At 49.8% G+C, this 17,728-nt stretch overlaps 1 protein-coding gene across 1 annotated transcript in view; it reads right to left on the minus strand.

Moving 5' to 3' along the window:
• nfia (nuclear factor I/A) overlaps window positions 1-17,728 on the minus strand; it is a 121,011-nt gene that overhangs the window by 25,820 nt on the left and 77,463 nt on the right. Inside the window, exons 8-9 of the mRNA XM_056276935.1 lie at window positions 10,659-10,837; window positions 1,971-2,139 (exon numbers count right to left, since the gene is read on the minus strand). Coding sequence (XP_056132910.1) covers window positions 1,971-2,139; window positions 10,659-10,837 — 348 coding nt within the window. The remainder of the gene's footprint in view (window positions 1-1,970; window positions 2,140-10,658; window positions 10,838-17,728) is intronic.

Genomic DNA, 17,728 nt, shown 5'->3' on the forward strand with positions numbered 1-17,728 from the left:
ATCACACTGCTCAGCCTCCCTGGGAAAGTCTAGTCAAGGGTGCTGGAAAGGAGGCTCCAACCGATTGTCGAACCTCGGATCCAGGAGGAACAATACGGATTCCATCCTGGCCGTGGATCAACGGACCAACTCTTTACCCTTGAGGTTTATGACCATGTACGCTGGGGCATTATGTGGGGAGTACTGCAGGGGAGCATGGGGTACGGGGGCAGTTGCTACAATCCATCCAGTCCATGTAGTATAACCGAAGTGAGAGCTGTGTCCGTATTCTCGGCACGAGGTCAAACACATTTTCGGTGGGTGTCGGACTCTGCCAGGGTTGTCCCTTGTCTCCGATTCTGTTTGTGATATTCATGGACAGGATCTCAAGGCACAGCCGAGGTGAGGAGTGTGTCCGTTTTGGGAACCTCAGAATTGCATCTCTGCTCTTTGCAGATGATGTGGTTTTGTTGGCTTCATCAGAACGTGACCTCCAGCGCGCACTGAGGTGGTTTACAGCTGAGTGTGAAATGGCCGGGATGAGAGTCAGCACCTCCAAGTCTGAGGCCATGGTTCTCTACCGGAAAATGGTGGATTGCTCCCTCCGGTTTGGGGATGAGTTAGTGCCTCAAGTGAAGGAGTTCAAGTATCTCAGGGTCTTGTTCACGAGTGAGGGTAGGATGGAGCGGGAGATTGACAGGTGGATTGGTGCAGCACCAGCAGTAATGCGGACGTTGTACCGGACCGTTGTGGTGAAGAGGGAGCTGAGCCGGAAGGCAAAGCTCTCAATTTACCAGTCAGTCTTCATCCCAACCCTAACCTATGGTCATGAGCTTTGGGTAGTGACCAAAAGGGTGAGATCGTGGATACAAGCAGCTGAAATGAGTTTCCTCCGTAGGGTGTCTGGGCTCAGCCTTAGAGATAGGGTGAGGAGCTCAGACATTTGGAGGGAGCTCGGAGTAGAGCCACTGCTCCTTCACGTTGAAAGGAGCCAGTTGAGGTGGTTCGGGCATCAGATTTGGATGCCTCCTGGGCATCTTCCTTTGGGGGTTTTCTGGGTACGTCCAACTGGGAGGAGACCCCGGGGTAGACCCAGAACTCGCTAGAGGGACTACATGTCCAATCTGGCCTGGGAACACCTTGGGATCCCCCAGGTGGAGCTGGAGGGCGTTGCTGGGGAGAGGGACATCTGGAGTGCCCTACTTAGCTTGCTGCCAAAGCGACCCGACCCCGGAGAAGCGGCTGAAGATGAGATGAATGAATGAATTTCCATGTCATACTGGTGGCATGTCTGTTATTGCTTATGTTGTCTGTATCACCGTAGCCCATTATAGCAAACTGCTTTACTTCCATTAATCCATTGATATCAGTGGATAACAGAACTACAAGTCTGATTGGCTGACCAGTTCATTTTTGAATTTCCACCGTTGAGAAACTCTCTACAATGCAGCCTGACACATGCAGTTGATGTAGAACACATTCTTAGCAGATGTGGATTTCTCTGTGAAAAGAAATTGAACCGGAGCATCTCCGTAGCCGAATGGTTACAGTGCATGCCGCATGGTCACTGGTTGGATTCCAGCCAGTGACCTTTGTTGCACGTCATATCCCTCACTCTCTCCCCATTTCCTGTCTGCTTTTCACTGTTGCTGTTTAATAAAATATTACAAAAAATATATATATTAAAAAAAAAATAATTGACCTTAAATGGTTATAGTTTTAAAAGGCTAGATACACAACCGGCGTTGACTGGCTGTGGAGATTATTAGCCCCTTAACTGCAAAATAAAACAGTCTGACTGTATTCTTATCACATGGGACGTGACAAGGAAAATAAAGTTGTGTCAAAAGGAATTGTGTGGCTTGTCTGTGTGCACGCATGTGCTTATTGTTTTACCCGGAACTTGTGGTACCTGGCTCAGAGCTAACAGTAATAATAATGTCTGTTATTTCTGCATGCGAGTGCGTGTGTGTATGTGTGTTTCTACTCACTGGGCGAGGTGGGTGAGTTGCCTCCCCCCTCAGTGGAGGAGGTGGAGGGGGGTTTGGAGTCAGGTACGGGAAGGGGCACAGGCCGCGCCATGGGAGGAGGGGGTGGAGGGGGGAGCATGGGTGTTGGCAGGAAGGGGTTGTGGACCTTCCCCTGGCTGCTACCGTTAGGCTGTAAGAGAGACACACAGTAACACAGAGTGAGGATGACATCTAGCATGTGGACATCTGAGGCTCCCCACCACATCTAACCACCCTGTCTGTCTGTCTGTCTGTCTGTCTCTGAACACACACACTGTGAGTGTGTGAGACTTGTGTTGGTTCATAAAACAAAGAACAGTTTTAAAGACGGCATTAAAAGAGAATCAGAGTGAACGTAAATGCCAGATGAAAAGTGAGACGTCCGTAAAAACTCATACAGTCATTATGTCCACTACAGTCAGCCACACGACTTCCTGTCTGGACGTCCACCATGACCTGGAAGTACACCACACGAATACAGTGACTGTCACCGTCTATTGGTCTGTCTATCCATCTCTATCCTTCCACTTCTGTCATCATCTTTTATTCCATTTTTACCTGTCTTTCTCTCTCTCCTTCCATCCTCACCCCAGTCTCTCTCTCTCTCTCTCTCTCTCTCTCCTTCCATCCTCACCCCAGTCTCTCTCTCTCTGTCCTTCAATTCTCACCCCAGTCTCTCTCTCTCTGTCCTTCCATCCTCAACCCAGTCTCTCTCTCTCTCTCCTTCCATCCTCACCCCAGTCTCTCTCTCTCTCTCTCTCTGTCCTTCCATCCTCACCCCAGTCTCTCTCTCTCTGTCCTTCCATCCTCACCCCAGTCTCTCTCTCTCTCCTTCCATCCTCACCCCAGTCTCTCTCTCTCTCTCTCTCTCCTTCCATCCTCACCCCAGTCTCTCTCTCTCTGTCCTTCAATTCTCACCCCAGTCTCTCTCTCTCTGTCCTTCCATCCTCAACCCAGTCTCTCTCTCTCTCTCCTTCCATCCTCACCCCAGTCTCTCTCTCTCTCTCTCTCTCTCTCTCTCTCTCTCTCTCTCTCTCTCCTTCCATCCTCACCCCAGTCTCTCTCTCTCTGTCCTTCCATCCTCACCCCAGTCTCTCTCTCTCTCCTTCCATCCTCACCCCAGTCTCTCTCTCTCTCTCCTTCCATCCTCACCCCAGTCTCTCTCTCTCTGTCCTTCCATCCTCAACCCAGTCTCTCTCTCTGTCCTTCCATCCTCAACCCAGTCTCTCTCTCTCTCTCTCCTTCCATCCTCACCCCAGTCTCTCTCTCCTTCCATCCTCACCCCAGTCTCTCTCTCTCTCTGTCCTTCAATCCTCAACCCAGTCTCTCTCTCTCTGTCCTTCAAGCCTCAACCCAGTCTCTCTCTCTCTCTCCTTCCATCCTCACCCCAGTCTCTTTCTCTCTCTGTCCTTCAATCCTCAACCCAGTCTCTCTCTCTCTGTCCTTCAATCCTCAACCCAGTCTCTCTCTCTCTCTCCTTCCATCCTCACCCCAGTCTCTCTCTCTCTCTGTCCTTCTATCCTCAACCCAGTCTCTCTCTCTCTGTCCTTCAATCCTCAACCCAGTCTCTCTCTCTCTCTCCTTCCATCCTCAACCCAGTCTCTCTCTCTCTCCTTCCATCCTCACCCCAGTCTCTCTCTCTCTCTGTCCTTCTATCCTCAACCCAGTCTCTCTCTCTCTGTCCTTCATTCCTCAACCCAGTCTCTCTCTCTCTGTCCTTCCATCCTCAACCCAGTCTCTCTCTCTCTCTCTCTGTTCTTCCATCCTCAACCCAGTCTCTCTCTCTCTCTGTCCTTCATTCCTCAACCCAGTCTCTCTCTCTCTGTCCTTCCATCCTCAACCCAGTCTCTCTCTCTCTCTGTCCTTCCATCCTCAACCCAGTCTCTCTCTCTCTCTGTCCTTCAATCCTCAACCCAGTCTCTCTCTCTCTCTGTCCTTCAATCCTCAACCCAGTCTCTCTCTCTCTCTGTCCTTCAATCCTCAACCCAGTCTCTCTTTCTCTCTCCTTCCATCCTCAACCCAGTCTCTCTCTCTCTGTCCCTCAATCCTCAACCCAGTCTCTCTTTCTCTCTCCTTCCATCCTCAACCCAGTCTCTCTCTCTCTCCTTCAAACCTCAGCCCAGTCTCTCTCTCTCTCTCCTTCCATCCTCAACCCAGTCTCTCTCTCTCTCTCCTTCCATCCTCACCCGTCTCTCTCTCTCTCTCTCCTTCCATCCTCACCCCAGTCTCTCTCTCTCTGTCCTTCCATCCTCAACCCAGTCTCTCTGTCTCTCTCTCCTTCCATCCTCAACCCAGTCTCTCTCTCTCTCTCTCTCTCTCTCTCCTTCCATCCTCAACCCAGTCTCTCTCTCTCTGTCCTTCCATCCTCAACCCAGTCTCTCTCTCTCTCTCTCTCTCTCTCTCTCTCTCTCTCTCTCTCTCTCTCTCTCTCTCTCTCTCCTTCCATCCTCACCCCAGTCTCTCTCTCTCTGTCCTTCAATTCTCACCCCAGTCTCTCTCTCTCTGTCCTTCCATCCTCAACCCAGTCTCTCTCTCTCTCTCCTTCCATCCTCACCCCAGTCTCTCTCTCTCTCTCTCTCCTTCCATCCTCACCCCAGTCTCTCTCTCTCTCTGTCCTTCAATCCTCAACCCAGTCTCTCTCTCTCTGTCCTTCAAGCCTCAACCCAGTCTCTCTCTCTCCTTCCATCCTCACCCCAGTCTCTCTCTCTCTCTGTCCTTCCATCCTCAACCCAGTCTCTCTCTCTGTCCTTCAATCCTCAACCCAGTCTCTCTCTCTCTCTGTCCTTCTATCCTCAACCCAGTCTCTCTCTCTCTGTCCTTCAATCCTCAACCCAGTCTCTCTCTCTCTCTCTCTCTCTCCTTCCATCCTCAACCCAGTCTCTCTCTCTCTGTCCTTCAATCCTCAACCCACTCTCTTTCTCTCTCCTTCCATCCTCAACCCAGTCTCTCTCTCTCTGTCCCTCAATCCTCAACCCAGTCTCTCTTTCTCTCTCCTTCCATCCTCAACCCAGTCTCTCTCTCTCTCCTTCAAACCTCAGCCCAGTCTCTCTCTCTCTCTCCTTCCATCCTCAACCCAGTCTCTCTCTCTCTCCTTCAAACCTCAGCCCAGTCTCTCTCTCTCTGTCCTTCAGCCTCACCCCAGTCTCTCTCTCTCTCTGTCCTTCTATCCTCAACCCAGTCTCTCTCTCTCTGTCCTTCAATCCTCAACCCAGTCTCTCTCTCTCTCCTTCCATCCTCACCCCAGTCTCTCTCTCTCTCTGTCCTTCTATCCTCAACCCAGTCTCTCTCTCTCTGTCCTTCATTCCTCAACCCAGTCTCTCTCTCTCTGTCCTTCCATCCTCAACCCAGTCTCTCTCTCTCTCTCTCTGTCCTTCCATCCTCAACCCAGTCTCTCTCTCTCTCTGTCCTTCATTCCTCAACCCAGTCTCTCTCTCTCTGTCCTTCCATCCTCAACCCAGTCTCTCTCTCTCTCTGTCCTTCCATCCTCAACCCAGTCTCTCTCTCTCTCTGTCCTTCCATCCTCAACCCAGTCTCTCTCTCTCTCTGTCCTTCCATCCTCAACCCAGTCTCTCTCTCTCTCTGTCCTTCCATCCTCAACCCAGTCTCTCTCTCTCTCTCTCCTTCCATCCTCAACCCAGTCTCTCTCTCTCTGTCCTTCAATCCTCAACCCAGTCTCTTTCTCTCTCCTTCCATCCTCAACCCAGTCTCTCTCTCTCTGTCCCTCAATCCTCAACCCAGTCTCTCTTTCTCTCTCCTTCCATCCTCAACCCAGTCTCTCTCTCTCTCCTTCAACCTCAGCCCAGTCTCTCTCTCTCTCTCCTTCCATCCTCACCCGTCTCTCTCTCTCTCTCTCCTTCCATCCTCACCCCAGTCTCTCTCTCTCTCTCTCCTTCCATCCTCAACCCAGTCTCTCTCTCTCTCTCTCTCTCTCCTTCCATCCTCAACCCAGTCTCTCTCTCTCTCTCCTTCCATCCTCACCCGTCTCTCTCTCTCTCTCTCTCTCCTTCCATCCTCACCCCAGTCTCTCTCTCTCTGTCCTTCCATCCTCAACCCAGTCTCTCTCTCTCTCTCTCCTTCCATCCTCAACCCAGTCTCTCTCTCTCTCTCTCTCTCTCTCTCTCTCTCTCTCTCTCTCTCTCTCTCTCTCTCTCTCTCTCTCTCTCTCTCTCTCTCTCTCTCTCTCCTTCCATCCTCACCCCAGTCTCTCTCTCTCTGTCCTTCAATTCTCACCCCAGTCTCTCTCTCTCTGTCCTTCCATCCTCAACCCAGTCTCTCTCTCTCTCTCCTTCCATCCTCACCCCAGTCTCTCTCTCTCTCTCCTTCCATCCTCACCCCAGTCTCTCTCTCTCTGTCCTTCCATCCTCAACCCAGTCTCTCTCTCTCTGTCCTTCAAGCCTCAACCCAGTCTCTCTCTCTCTCTCTCCTTCCATCCTCACCCCAGTCTCTCTCTCTCTCTGTCCTTCAATCCTCAACCCAGTCTCTCTCTCTGTCCTTCAATCCTCAACCCAGTCTCTCTCTCTCTCCTTCCATCCTCAACCCAGTCTCTCTCTCTCTCTCTCTCTCTCTCTCTCTCTCTCTCTCTCTCTCTCTCTCTCTCTCTCTCTCTGTCCTTCCATTCTCACCCCAGTCTCTCTCTCTCTCCTTCCATCCTCACCCCAGTCTCTCTCTCTCTCTGTCCTTCTATCCTCAACCCAGTCTCTCTCTCTCTGTCCTTCATTCCTCAACCCAGTCTCTCTCTCTCTGTCCTTCCATCCTCAACCCAGTCTCTCTCTCTCTCTCTCTCTCTGTCCTTCCATCCTCAACCCAGTCTCTCTCTCTCTCTGTCCTTCATTCCTCAACCCAGTCTCTCTCTCTCTGTCCTCAACCCAGTCTCTCTCTCTCTCTGTCCTTCCATCCTCAACCCAGTCTCTCTCTCTCTCTCTGTCCTTCCATCCTCAACCCAGTCTCTCTCTCTCTGTCCTTCAATCCTCAACCCAGTCTCTCTCTCTCCTTCCATCCTCAACCCAGTCTCTCTCTCTCTGTCCTTCAATCCTCAACCCAGTCTCTCTTTCTCTCTCCTTCCATCCTCAACCCAGTCTCTCTCTCTCTCCTTCAAACCTCAGCCCAGTCTCTCTCTCTCTCTCCTTCCATCCTCAACCCAGTCTCTCTCTCTCTCTCCTTCCATCCTCACCCCAGTCTCTCTCTCTCTGTCCTTCCATCCTCAACCCAGTCTCTCTCTCTCTCTCTCTCTCTCCTTCCATCCTCAACCCAGTCTCTCTCTCTCTCTCCTTCCATCCTCACCCGTCTCTCTCTCTCTCTCTCCTTCCATCCTCACCCCAGTCTCTCTCTCTCTGTCCTTCCATCCTCAACCCAGTCTCTCTCTCTCTCTCTCTCTCTCCTTCCATCCTCAACCCAGTCTCTCTCTCTCTCTCTCTCTCTCTCTCTCTCTCTCTCTCTCTCTCTCTCTCTCTCTCTCTCTCTCTCTCTCCTTCCATCCTCACCCCAGTCTCTCTCTCTCTGTCCTTCAATTCTCACCCCAGTCTCTCTCTCTCTGTCCTTCCATCCTCAACCCAGTCTCTCTCTCTCTCTCCTTCCATCCTCACCCCAGTCTCTCTCTCTCTCTCTCTCTCTCTCTCCTTCCATCCTCACCCCAGTCTCTCTCTCTCTCTGTCCTTCAAGCCTCAACCCAGTCTCTCTCTCTCTCTCTCCTTCCATCCTCACCCCAGTCTCTCTCTCTCTCTGTCCTTCAATCCTCAACCCAGTCTCTCTCTCTGTCCTTCAATCCTCAACCCAGTCTCTCTCTCTCTCCTTCCATCCTCACCCAGTCTCTCTCTCTCTCTGTCCTTCTATCCTCAACCCAGTCTCTCTCTCTCTGTCCTTCAATCCTCAACCCAGTCTCTCTCTCTCTCTCTCTCTCTCTCTCTCTCTCTCTCTCTCTCTGTCCTTCATTCCTCAACCCAGTCTCTCTCTCTCTGTCCTTCCATCCTCAACCCAGTCTCTCTCTCTCTCTGTCCTTCCATCCTCAACCCAGTCTCTCTCTCTCTGTCCTTCCATCCTCAACCCAGTCTCTCTCTCCTTCCATCCTCAACCCAGTCTCTCTCTCTCTGTCCTTCAATCCTCAACCCACTCTCTTTCTCTCTCCTTCCATCCTCAACCCAGTCTCTCTCTCTCTGTCCCTCAATCCTCAACCCAGTCTCTCTCTCTCTCTCCTTCCATCCTCAACCCAGTCTCTCTCTCTCTCCTTCAAACCTCAGCCCAGTCTCTCTCTCTCTCTCCTTCCATCCTCAACCCAGTCTCTCTCTCTCTCTCCTTCCATCCTCACCCGTCTCTCTCTCTCTCTCCTTCCATCCTCACCCCAGTCTCTCTCTCTCTGTCCTTCCATCCTCAACCCAGTCTCTCTCTCCTTCCATCCTCAACCCAGTCTCTCTCTCTCTCTCTCTCTCTCTCTCTCTCTCTCTCTCTCTCTCTCTCTCTCTCTCTCCTTTCATCCTCAACCCAGTCTCTCTCTCTCTCCTTCCATCCTCAACCCAGTCTCTCTCTCTCTCTCCTTCCATCCTCAACCCAGTCTCTCTCTTTCTCTCCTTCCATCCTCAACCCAGTCTCTCTCTCTCTCCTTCCATCCTCAACCCAGTCTCTCTCTCTCTCCTTCCATCCTCACCCCAGTCTCTCTCTCTCCTTCCATCCTCACCCCAGTCTCTCTCTCTCTCTCCTTCCATCCTCAAACCAGTTTCTCTCTCTCTCCTTCCATCCTCAACCCAGTCTCTCTCGCTCTCTCCTTCCATCCTCAACCCAGTCTCTCTCTCTCTCCTTCCATCCTCAACCCAGTCTCTCTCTCTCTCCTTCAATCCTCACCCCAGTCTCTCTCTCTCCTTCCATCCTCACCCCAGTCTCTCTCTCCTTCCATCCTCAAACCAGTTTCTCTCTCTCCTTCCATCCTCAAACCAGTTTCTCTCTCTCCTTCCATCCTCACCCCAGTCTCTCTCTCTCCTTCCATCCTCAACCCAGTCTCTCTCTCCTTCCATCCTCACCCCAGTCTCTCTCTCTCTCTCCTTCCATCCTCAACCCAGTCTCTCTCGCTCTCTCCTTCCATCCTCAAACCAGTCTCTCTCTCTCCTTCCATCCTCAAACCAGTTTCTCTCTCTTTCTCCTTCCGTCCTCAACCCAGTTTCTCTCTCGCGCACACGCGTGCGCTCTGGCTACAATGGTTGCTTTATCAGTCTAAATGTTTATTAAGTCTGGACAATCACCCCTGCGTACATGTGTGTGTGTGAGACAGTGAGACAGAGAGTGGGTGAGTGAGAGACAGACAGAGACAGTGAGTGACAGGGCAAGAGAGCGAGAGTGAGTGAGAGCGAGACAGTGACTGAGTGAGAGAGAGTGAGAGACACAGTGAGACAGTGAGTGAGAGACAGACAGAGTGAGAGACAGTGAGTGAGAGAGACAGAGTGTGTGAGTGAGAGACACAGGAAGAGTGAGTGAGTGAGACAGAGAGAGAGTGAGGGGGGAGAGAGTGAGTGAGTGAGAGAGACACAAAAAGACGTGGTTGCCAAAAGAGCAACGATCATGTGGTCAGTGCATGACAGATGAGGTGGAGACAGAGGTGCACTTCCTCCTTAAATGTGACAGATTTGAAAAACAGCGCCGGGCTTTTGTCAAGGAACTGGAACATGTGATTCCAGAGTACCAGGAAATGGACGACGCAGGTAAGCTGCGGGTGGTCCTGGGAGGGGGGCCAGCGGCGAACATTGCAGCAAGATTTATATTATCTTGCCACAACCTGAGAGATAGTGGATGACGGCACCTATTGCTACTATTGTTATTTAATATCATAATCATTGTTGTTGTTGCTGTTATTATTATAATCATTGTTGTATTGTGTTGTTGTTTTACATGCTTTGGCAATATGTACACAAATGTATGTCATGCCAATATGTACACAAATGTATGTCATGCCAATAAAGCACATATTGAATTGAATTGAATTGAATTGAGTGAGGGGGGAGAGAGTGAGTGAGTGAGAGAGACAGAGAGTGAGTGAGGGGGGAGAGAGTGAGTGAGTGAGAGAGACAGAGGGAGCGAGTGAGACAGAGAGAGAGTGAGGTGGGAGAGAGTGAGTGAGAGAGACAGAGGGAGTGAGTGAGAGGCTTGTAAATAACTTTGCTACTCCAATAAACTGCTGGTGTGTAGCTGCTCCTAGCATGCAGCAGTTAGCAGGGTCACACTAGCTCGTGTGAATGAGGATGTTCAGTGGGACGACAGAAACTGGGGCAGATCTGTAAATATATCACAACTCATTTAAGGTGGACTTCATAAGAGGCTGAATATGGTCACTGGTTCTGGAGGACTGTGGCTGCTGAGAGGAAGAAACCAGCCTGATGCTAACTCTCCCTGACCACTTATTCTGTGTGTGAGTGTGAGTGTGCGTGTGGGTGGGTGTATGTGTGTGTAGGGCAGAGCTATCGATTCTGTGTCTAGACGCAAATATATCAACTATCTGACTACTGACAGAGGCTGGGGAATGTGCATGCGCACAATTCCACTGCATTGCTTTTTCCAACTGTGTTCACACTGTCATGCACCACAGTGCACGCACACATACATGTAGACCTTGTGTACAAAGGCATACTGTGTGTCTTATGTGTGTGTGTGTGTGTGTGTGCTCGCGCTGTGGGTAGGTGTGGGAGGTCTTACATTTAGAAAGCCCACCTGTCCCGCCTGCTGTCCGGACTCGGGGCAGACAAGTTGCACAAACTCCTTGAGCGTCTCCTGCGGGTGGTACCGGATGGCCGGGTGGGAGAAGTAGGAGCCCGGCTGCTGGATGATCGGGGACGATGGGAAGTGAAGGCTGGAGGGAGTGGCATGGGGACTTGCTGGAGAGAGAGAGAGAGAGAGAGAGAGAGAGAGAGGGAGGGAGGGAGGGGGAGGGAGGGAGAGAGAGTGCGATATAGAGACAGATATATTCAGGCTAATTGAAAAGAAATGATGATTGTCATACACAACATGTACACACACACGGGACAGCCAGCAAGCAGTGCAGATGAAAATATGCCTATGGACCACAATGCACTTCATGCACTTAGCTGTCAATCAAATGGGGCTGGGCAAAACGTGCCATCCTGCCCGTCATTTCATCACTGTCAACAGTGCAACCTGTGTGTGTGTGTGTGTTTCTGGTAGAAGGTCAATGAAGATTGAAGTTGAAGTTGCTGCATTGCACCTTCTACTCTCTCCTCTCCCCCCCGCCTGTGTGTGTGTGTGTGTGTGTGTGTGTGTGTGTGTGTGTGTGTGTGTGTGTGTGTGTGTGCTTTAGTAATGGATGAGTCCTTATCAGGCATTTCATTGTAAGCGGTACAATCTCATTAGAGCTCTCTTAATAGGCCTAATATTCACTTATTGGTGATTAGGCAGAGAGCAGGACAGCCTCTTTACGCTGCCTGACTTATGGGGCCTTGGGCCTCAACCACCTCCTACAGAGGAGAGGGTGGAGGGAGAGAGAGAGGGAGGAGCGAAGACAGAGTAAGACAGAAAGAGAGGAAATAGAAAGAATGGGATAGAGAGAGTAAAGAAGAGACAACAAAAGAAAGGAAAGGAAAAAGAGGAGGTTGTAGCATGATAGAGACAAGACAACAGAGGAAGACGGGAAGAGAAGGAGAGAGACCTACAGAGTAGTGAGAGAGACAGAAAGATGAGGATAGAGAGAGAGAGAGATGGATGGATGGATGGATGGAGAGAGAGATTGAGGAGGGGATGGAGGTAAAGATAGTAAGCTGATACTACATAAACATTGTTAAAGGCACAGCTCTCTGGTGCAGTAATTCACTTAACTCCACTGTGATTTATGGTTCTGTCAATAGGGGCTGACTGGAAACCTCTGACTGGTGTGCGCGCGTGTGTGTGTTTGTGTGTGTGTGTGTGTGTGTGTGTGTGTGTGTTCACCCTCTAGCCATTGTATTTACAGTAAAATGGGATGGATAGCTCTCTCTGCCCTTCCTCTATGTCTCTCTCTCCCTCTCTCTGTCATTGGTTTGATTGTCCCTCTGCTTTTTGACTGGATGTTGTGTGTGTGTGTGTGTGTGTGTGTGTGTGTGTGTGTGTGTGTGTGTGTGTGTGTGTGTTAGTGTAGGCATAAGAACCACCCTGTTGGACCCGCCTCCTTTAGGGGCAACACACACACACACACCTGAGTTGTGGAGCTGTCAGTCATGTCTGTGGGTTAGAGCTCTGCACACCTGGATCACTGCACTGGAATCAGACCAGTGACATCTATCACCCTTGTCCTGTTCCCTGCACTGACCACGCCCCCCCACTGTGCTGTCATTGGCTGTGCACCAGGTCCAGTGGCGGGCAAGAGGTTGTTCCCAGGAAGCGGACTGCCAGAGTCCATTATGGAAATGGACGAAGTCAATTACAGATGGCTGAAAATCGCTAGCTACCGCCGTCATCGCCGACCACACCTAAGTGTTCCCGAATGATTTCCAATTCCTTAAATAGCTCGCACTGTGTCATGTTCTCATTCAGCTCATGATTCATATTTCGGTCCAGGGAGAGGACAGTGCAGAGGGTAAACAAAGGTGGACTGAACCGGTTTCCGCTGGTCTGGACAAGTTCATGGTGTTGTCTGAGATGGTGCATCTCAGTGTGTGTGTGTGTGTGTGTGTGAATCAGGTGTCTTCAACAACTTACTTCACGTCATTCTTGAAAGTTTTGCTGAGAACTTTCTGCTGTAGTTTCATGTCGAGATGCGGATGCTGTTAAAGGCTGGGTGTTAGAGGGTTATTCCACTCAAAATCAGCGGGGGCCACATTAAGATTCTTTTATGTTGGCTGACACTTGTCTCCAAACAAAGTAGTGGCTCAAGAGCACAATGACCAGCTGCCTGTTAAAGGCACAGTCCTGGATCTCTGTGTCCCCTATATGTAGGTGTTGGTGAGGTGAGTGTGGGCTGAGCTTCATTCCAAATGAATGAGAGTCAGCAGGGCTGTTGTGTCAGAAACAAACATAAAACCTGGTGGAACCTGAGTTATACTTATTGATGTAGTACTATGTGTTGGTACTTCTTGATGTAGTACTATGTGTTGGTAAAGCTCTTCTACCAGCTTGTTCTGTCATATCTGCCAGTTAGACAACACCATCATTTCTTCAGAGTCAACACTACCTGCCTTCTTCTTCCTCATCTGGCTGCCATGATGAAGATGTCTTGATGCATGCTCAATAGTCCAGGTAAGAAAATCACAGAAAGTTGAATCAGCTCATCTGGACACAACGTTTACTGACAGATATGTTTCATCACTCATCCAAGGACCCAGACACACCAAACCGGATAGCAGCGATGAAGGCCAACTGTTGCGTCGCCTCACATCGCCTGGCGCCTGGGCCAAAAAGTAGCACTTGAACACACCGCAAAGACTACAGTCGACGGCCCTGATTTGCTAGCTTAGCACTGATTCACTAAGCTGAACAGCCAAACAGAGTGATCTCTCTCACTGACGGGCTCCGCCGATTCAACATGCTGAATCCAAAAAGCTGCCGACAGGGGTCCAACTAGTGCGGGACACACTGCAAAAAGTAGGGTCCCAGCCACTCACCAACGGCCCGACGGCCTGGTGTGTCAGGGCCCTAAGTGAGCTCTTCAGTCTCAACTGACCTTAGGTGTCCCCACTAGGAGTACAACAATTAATCGACGTAGTCGACAAAATTAGTTGCCAATGAATTAATTGTCAACAATTCGTCGGTTACGTCATCGCACATGTATTTCCCGCAGTGGAACTGAACTAAACATCGTTTCGCCGGAGCTGGTGAAGGAAGTTACAGTGATCTCACTTCCTTCCCAGCGCTCTGAGAGTTGCGCATGCGCAAAAGCGACCGGGAACGAATGCTGAAGCGACCGGACAGATAAACAAAACAGCAAAATGGCGGCGGCCAACACAACGCCATCACGTCCTAAAACACCTAAAGTATGGGAGCATTTCACCCTCAACTTGGCAAAGTAAAGGATTACCTGCAAGATTTGAAAGGTGGACCGTGCTTATCAAGGGAGCGCCTCAGTAATGCACGAAAATGTGAAGCAGAGGCACGTTTGACATCTGGACGATGCGGACGCGCCTCGGTAAGATAGTTAGCTGTTTAGCTAGCTATGTATAGACGGAGTTGTCTTGGCTTTTAGCATTACCATAAAGCCAATACAACTCCGTCTTTACCCGCGTGCAGGATGAGTTTAAAAGAGTAATGTCCCCCTTTTGCCTGACAAGTCTTTTTTAATCAAATTTATGCAGTCCGACTCCGAAGAAGAGTAAAGGTACCAGGGATGGCTTTATGGAAAAGAAGCAGACGTGTACACCGCAGCAAGCGACTGCCCTCACCGAGTCAATACTAAGCATGATGGTCAGTGACATGAGCTTTTGTTTTGTGCGATTCATTGTCTGACTAGTCGATTAATCGTTTCAATAATCGCGACTAGTCGACTATCAAAATAGTCGTTAGTTGCAGCACTACTCCCCACCCTTATAAACAATACAGTGGCATAACGACTCAACCCAACCACCAGTTTCATATGCAAATATGTGTGTGACCATTAACTAGAGTTACAGCGGCCATGTTTACTGTTCACAGAGGGTTTGGGAATGGTTTCAATCACAACATTGTAAGATGGTGAAAGATGTACGCTAAGAACCGAGCCGACAATGTCCCCACTGACACAGCAGCTGGGGAAGGGGAGAAGTCCCACATTAAACAGACCTGGTTAAGTGTGGTTATCCTAACTGGGTGTTGTTTAAATCCAGGAAGACCCCAAACAGTGGACCAGCTGATGGAAGAGAGGAGAAGGACAACAGCTGTCTAAGTGTAAACCAGTGGTGATTCTGTATGGGGTGGGAGTGTTGGAACAGTTGAAACACATATTTTCCAAACGTCGCCTCTTAGTCGCCTTCAAACCCCAAAACACACTGCACCAGAAGTTGGTCCACTCCAAGGATCAGGTCCCCCGGCACAAACAGAGCAATATAGTGTAGCTGTTAAGTACCAGGAGGGTTGTCGTGACTTGTACATTGGGGAAACTAAACAGACGCTGACTAAGAGGATGGCACAACACAGGAGAGATAACATGTCAGACCAGGACTCCACAGTCTACACCATCTACAGACCAGGACTCCACAGTCTACACCATCTACAGACCAGGACTCCACAGTCTACACCATCTACAGACCAGGACTCTACAGTCTACACCATCTACAGACCAGTGGCCACTCTTTCAAGGATTAAGATGTGACCATCCTTGATAGAGAGGAATGCTGTTTTGAACGTGGAATCCAAGAGGCCATCTATGTGAAGAGGGAACAACCATCTCTGAACGGGGGGGGGGGGGGGGTAAAAGTACATCTGTCACCATCTTACAATGCTGTGATTACAACCATTCCCCAATCCTCTGTGAACAGTACACATGACCACGGTAACGGTAGTTAATTAATGGTCACAGTCATTTGCATATGAAACTGGTGGTTGGTTTGGGTCATTATGCCACTGTGTTGTTTGTAAGGGTGGGGACACCTGCAGTCACTGTATTGTTTATTAGGGTGGGGACACCTGCAGTCACTGTATTGTTCATAAGGGTGGGGGTACCTGCAGTCACTGTATTGTTTATAAGGGTGGGGTACCTGCAGTCACTGTATTGTTTATAAGGGTGGGGACACCTGCAGTCACTGTATTGTTTATAAGGGTGGGGACACCTGCAGTCACTGTATTGTTAATAAGGGTGGGGGTACCTGCAGTCACTGTATTGTTCATAAGGGTGGGGGTACCTGCAGTCACTGTATTGTTTATAAGGGTGGGGACACCTGCAGTCACTGTATTGTTAATAAGGGTGGGGGCACCTGCAGTCACTGTATTGTTAATAAGGGTGGGGGTACCTGCAGTCACTGTATTGTTTATGAGGGTGGGGGTACCTGCAGTCACTGTATTGTTTATAAGGGTGGGGACACCTGCAGTCACTGTATTGTTTATAAGGGTGGGGGTACCTGCAGTCACTGTATTGTTAATAAGGGTGGGACACCTGCAGTCACTGTATTGTTTGAGGGTGGGGGTACCTGCAGTCACTGTATTGTTCATAAGGGTGGGGGTACCTGCAGTCACTGTATTGTTTATAAGGGTGGGGACACCTGCAGTCACTGTATTGTTTATAAGGGTGGGGACACCTGCAGTCACTGTATTGTTCATAAGGGTGGGGGTACCTGCAGTCACTGTATTGTTAATAAGGGTGGGACACCTGCAGTCAGTTGAGACTGAAGAGGTCACTTAGATCTGAGTGATGAAGCGTATCTGTCAATAAACGTTGTGTCCAGATTAACTGATTCAACTTTCTGTAATTTAATGAAGATGGACGACACTATGCTGCACCACATGGACCACCGCTGGACTCAGCTTTACAACAGTGTCTTATGGGACAACTGAAAAGGGTCAGACATGTTTCATCCAGTCCAATTTAAGCCAATTATGTAAACCAGGTATGTGGAAGTGAAAGTTAAAAGTTACCGTGAGAGATGTCCAATATGATCAGTGGTGGGTGACTCTGCTGATCTACTTCCTGGTTCAGGAAGTAGCAGCCTATACTTACTGTAGGTAGTAGTAACATCCATAAACTAGCCGGCCAGCACAATAGAGAAGTCATAGGTGATGGACAGTCATGGACACAGTCTGACTGACACACTAGGGGGCGCTGTTGTTTAAACACTCCTATTCACTTGTCCCATAAGACACTGCTGTAAAGCTGAGCCCAGCGGTGGTCCATGTCCAACACCTACTGAATGAAGCCGGTGAGTAAAATGAGACCATAAGTGATAGGACTGGTGGAAAACCCGCCCAAGTACAGGAATGAACCCCAGGGTTGTAAAAAGGCACTTTCTTTATCCTTTAACAAAGACGTGTTTTACACATTAAACGAGGCTCCTGAAGACAAGAGGCCAGCCAGCAGACCATGCTAACCCATGCTAACCCAGGACGAATCCAACACAGCAAACAACGAGGGTCCTCTGGAGGCTTGCTAGAGGCCTCTGAGTGGGGGGGGGGGCGCTCCTCCTCTTTATCGGTGGTTCTCCCTGTGGGCGAGGAGCTCTGAGGAGGAGCAACAACCCCCAACGACACCAAGATGATCAAAGACAACCGGCATCAGCTGATCTGCTGCTTCAACACAACTCTTTGTAGCTACTAAGACCCCCAATGTATCCCATTCAACACACACTCACACACACACACACACACAATATGCAAATAATGAACAGAGCTCAATCACAGATCAGGGGTGGGTGTGGGATAAAGGGAACACCAGGGTAGGTTTGTGCGCGCGCATGTGTGTGTGTGTGTGTGTGTGTGTGTGTGTGTGTGTGTGCGTGCATGCGTGTGTGTGTGTGTGTGTGTGTGCGTGCATGCGTGTGTGTGTGTGTGTGTGTGTGTGTGTGTGTGCTATTGTCAATCAGCAGCCTAAATGTTGAACACAGAAGAAAGGTCCAGGATTAGTTCCACTTTGCAAATCTCCTTGCTTCACTGCCTCTCTCTCTCTCTGTCTCTTTCCTTCACCGCTCTCTTTCTTTATCTCTCTCTTTCATTTCTCTCTCCATCTGTCTTTCCTTCCCCTCTTTCCTTCCCCTCTCTTTCATTTCTCTCTTTCTTTATCTCTCTCTTTCATTTCTCTCTTTCTTTATCTCTCTCTTTCATTTCTCTCTCCATCTGTCTTTCCTTCCCCTCTCTTTCATTTCTCTCTCCATCTGTCTTTC

The sequence above is a fragment of the Lampris incognitus genome, chromosome 3, assembly GCF_029633865.1.
Source record: "Lampris incognitus isolate fLamInc1 chromosome 3, fLamInc1.hap2, whole genome shotgun sequence".
Taxonomy (NCBI): Eukaryota; Metazoa; Chordata; class Actinopteri; order Lampriformes; family Lampridae; genus Lampris; species Lampris incognitus.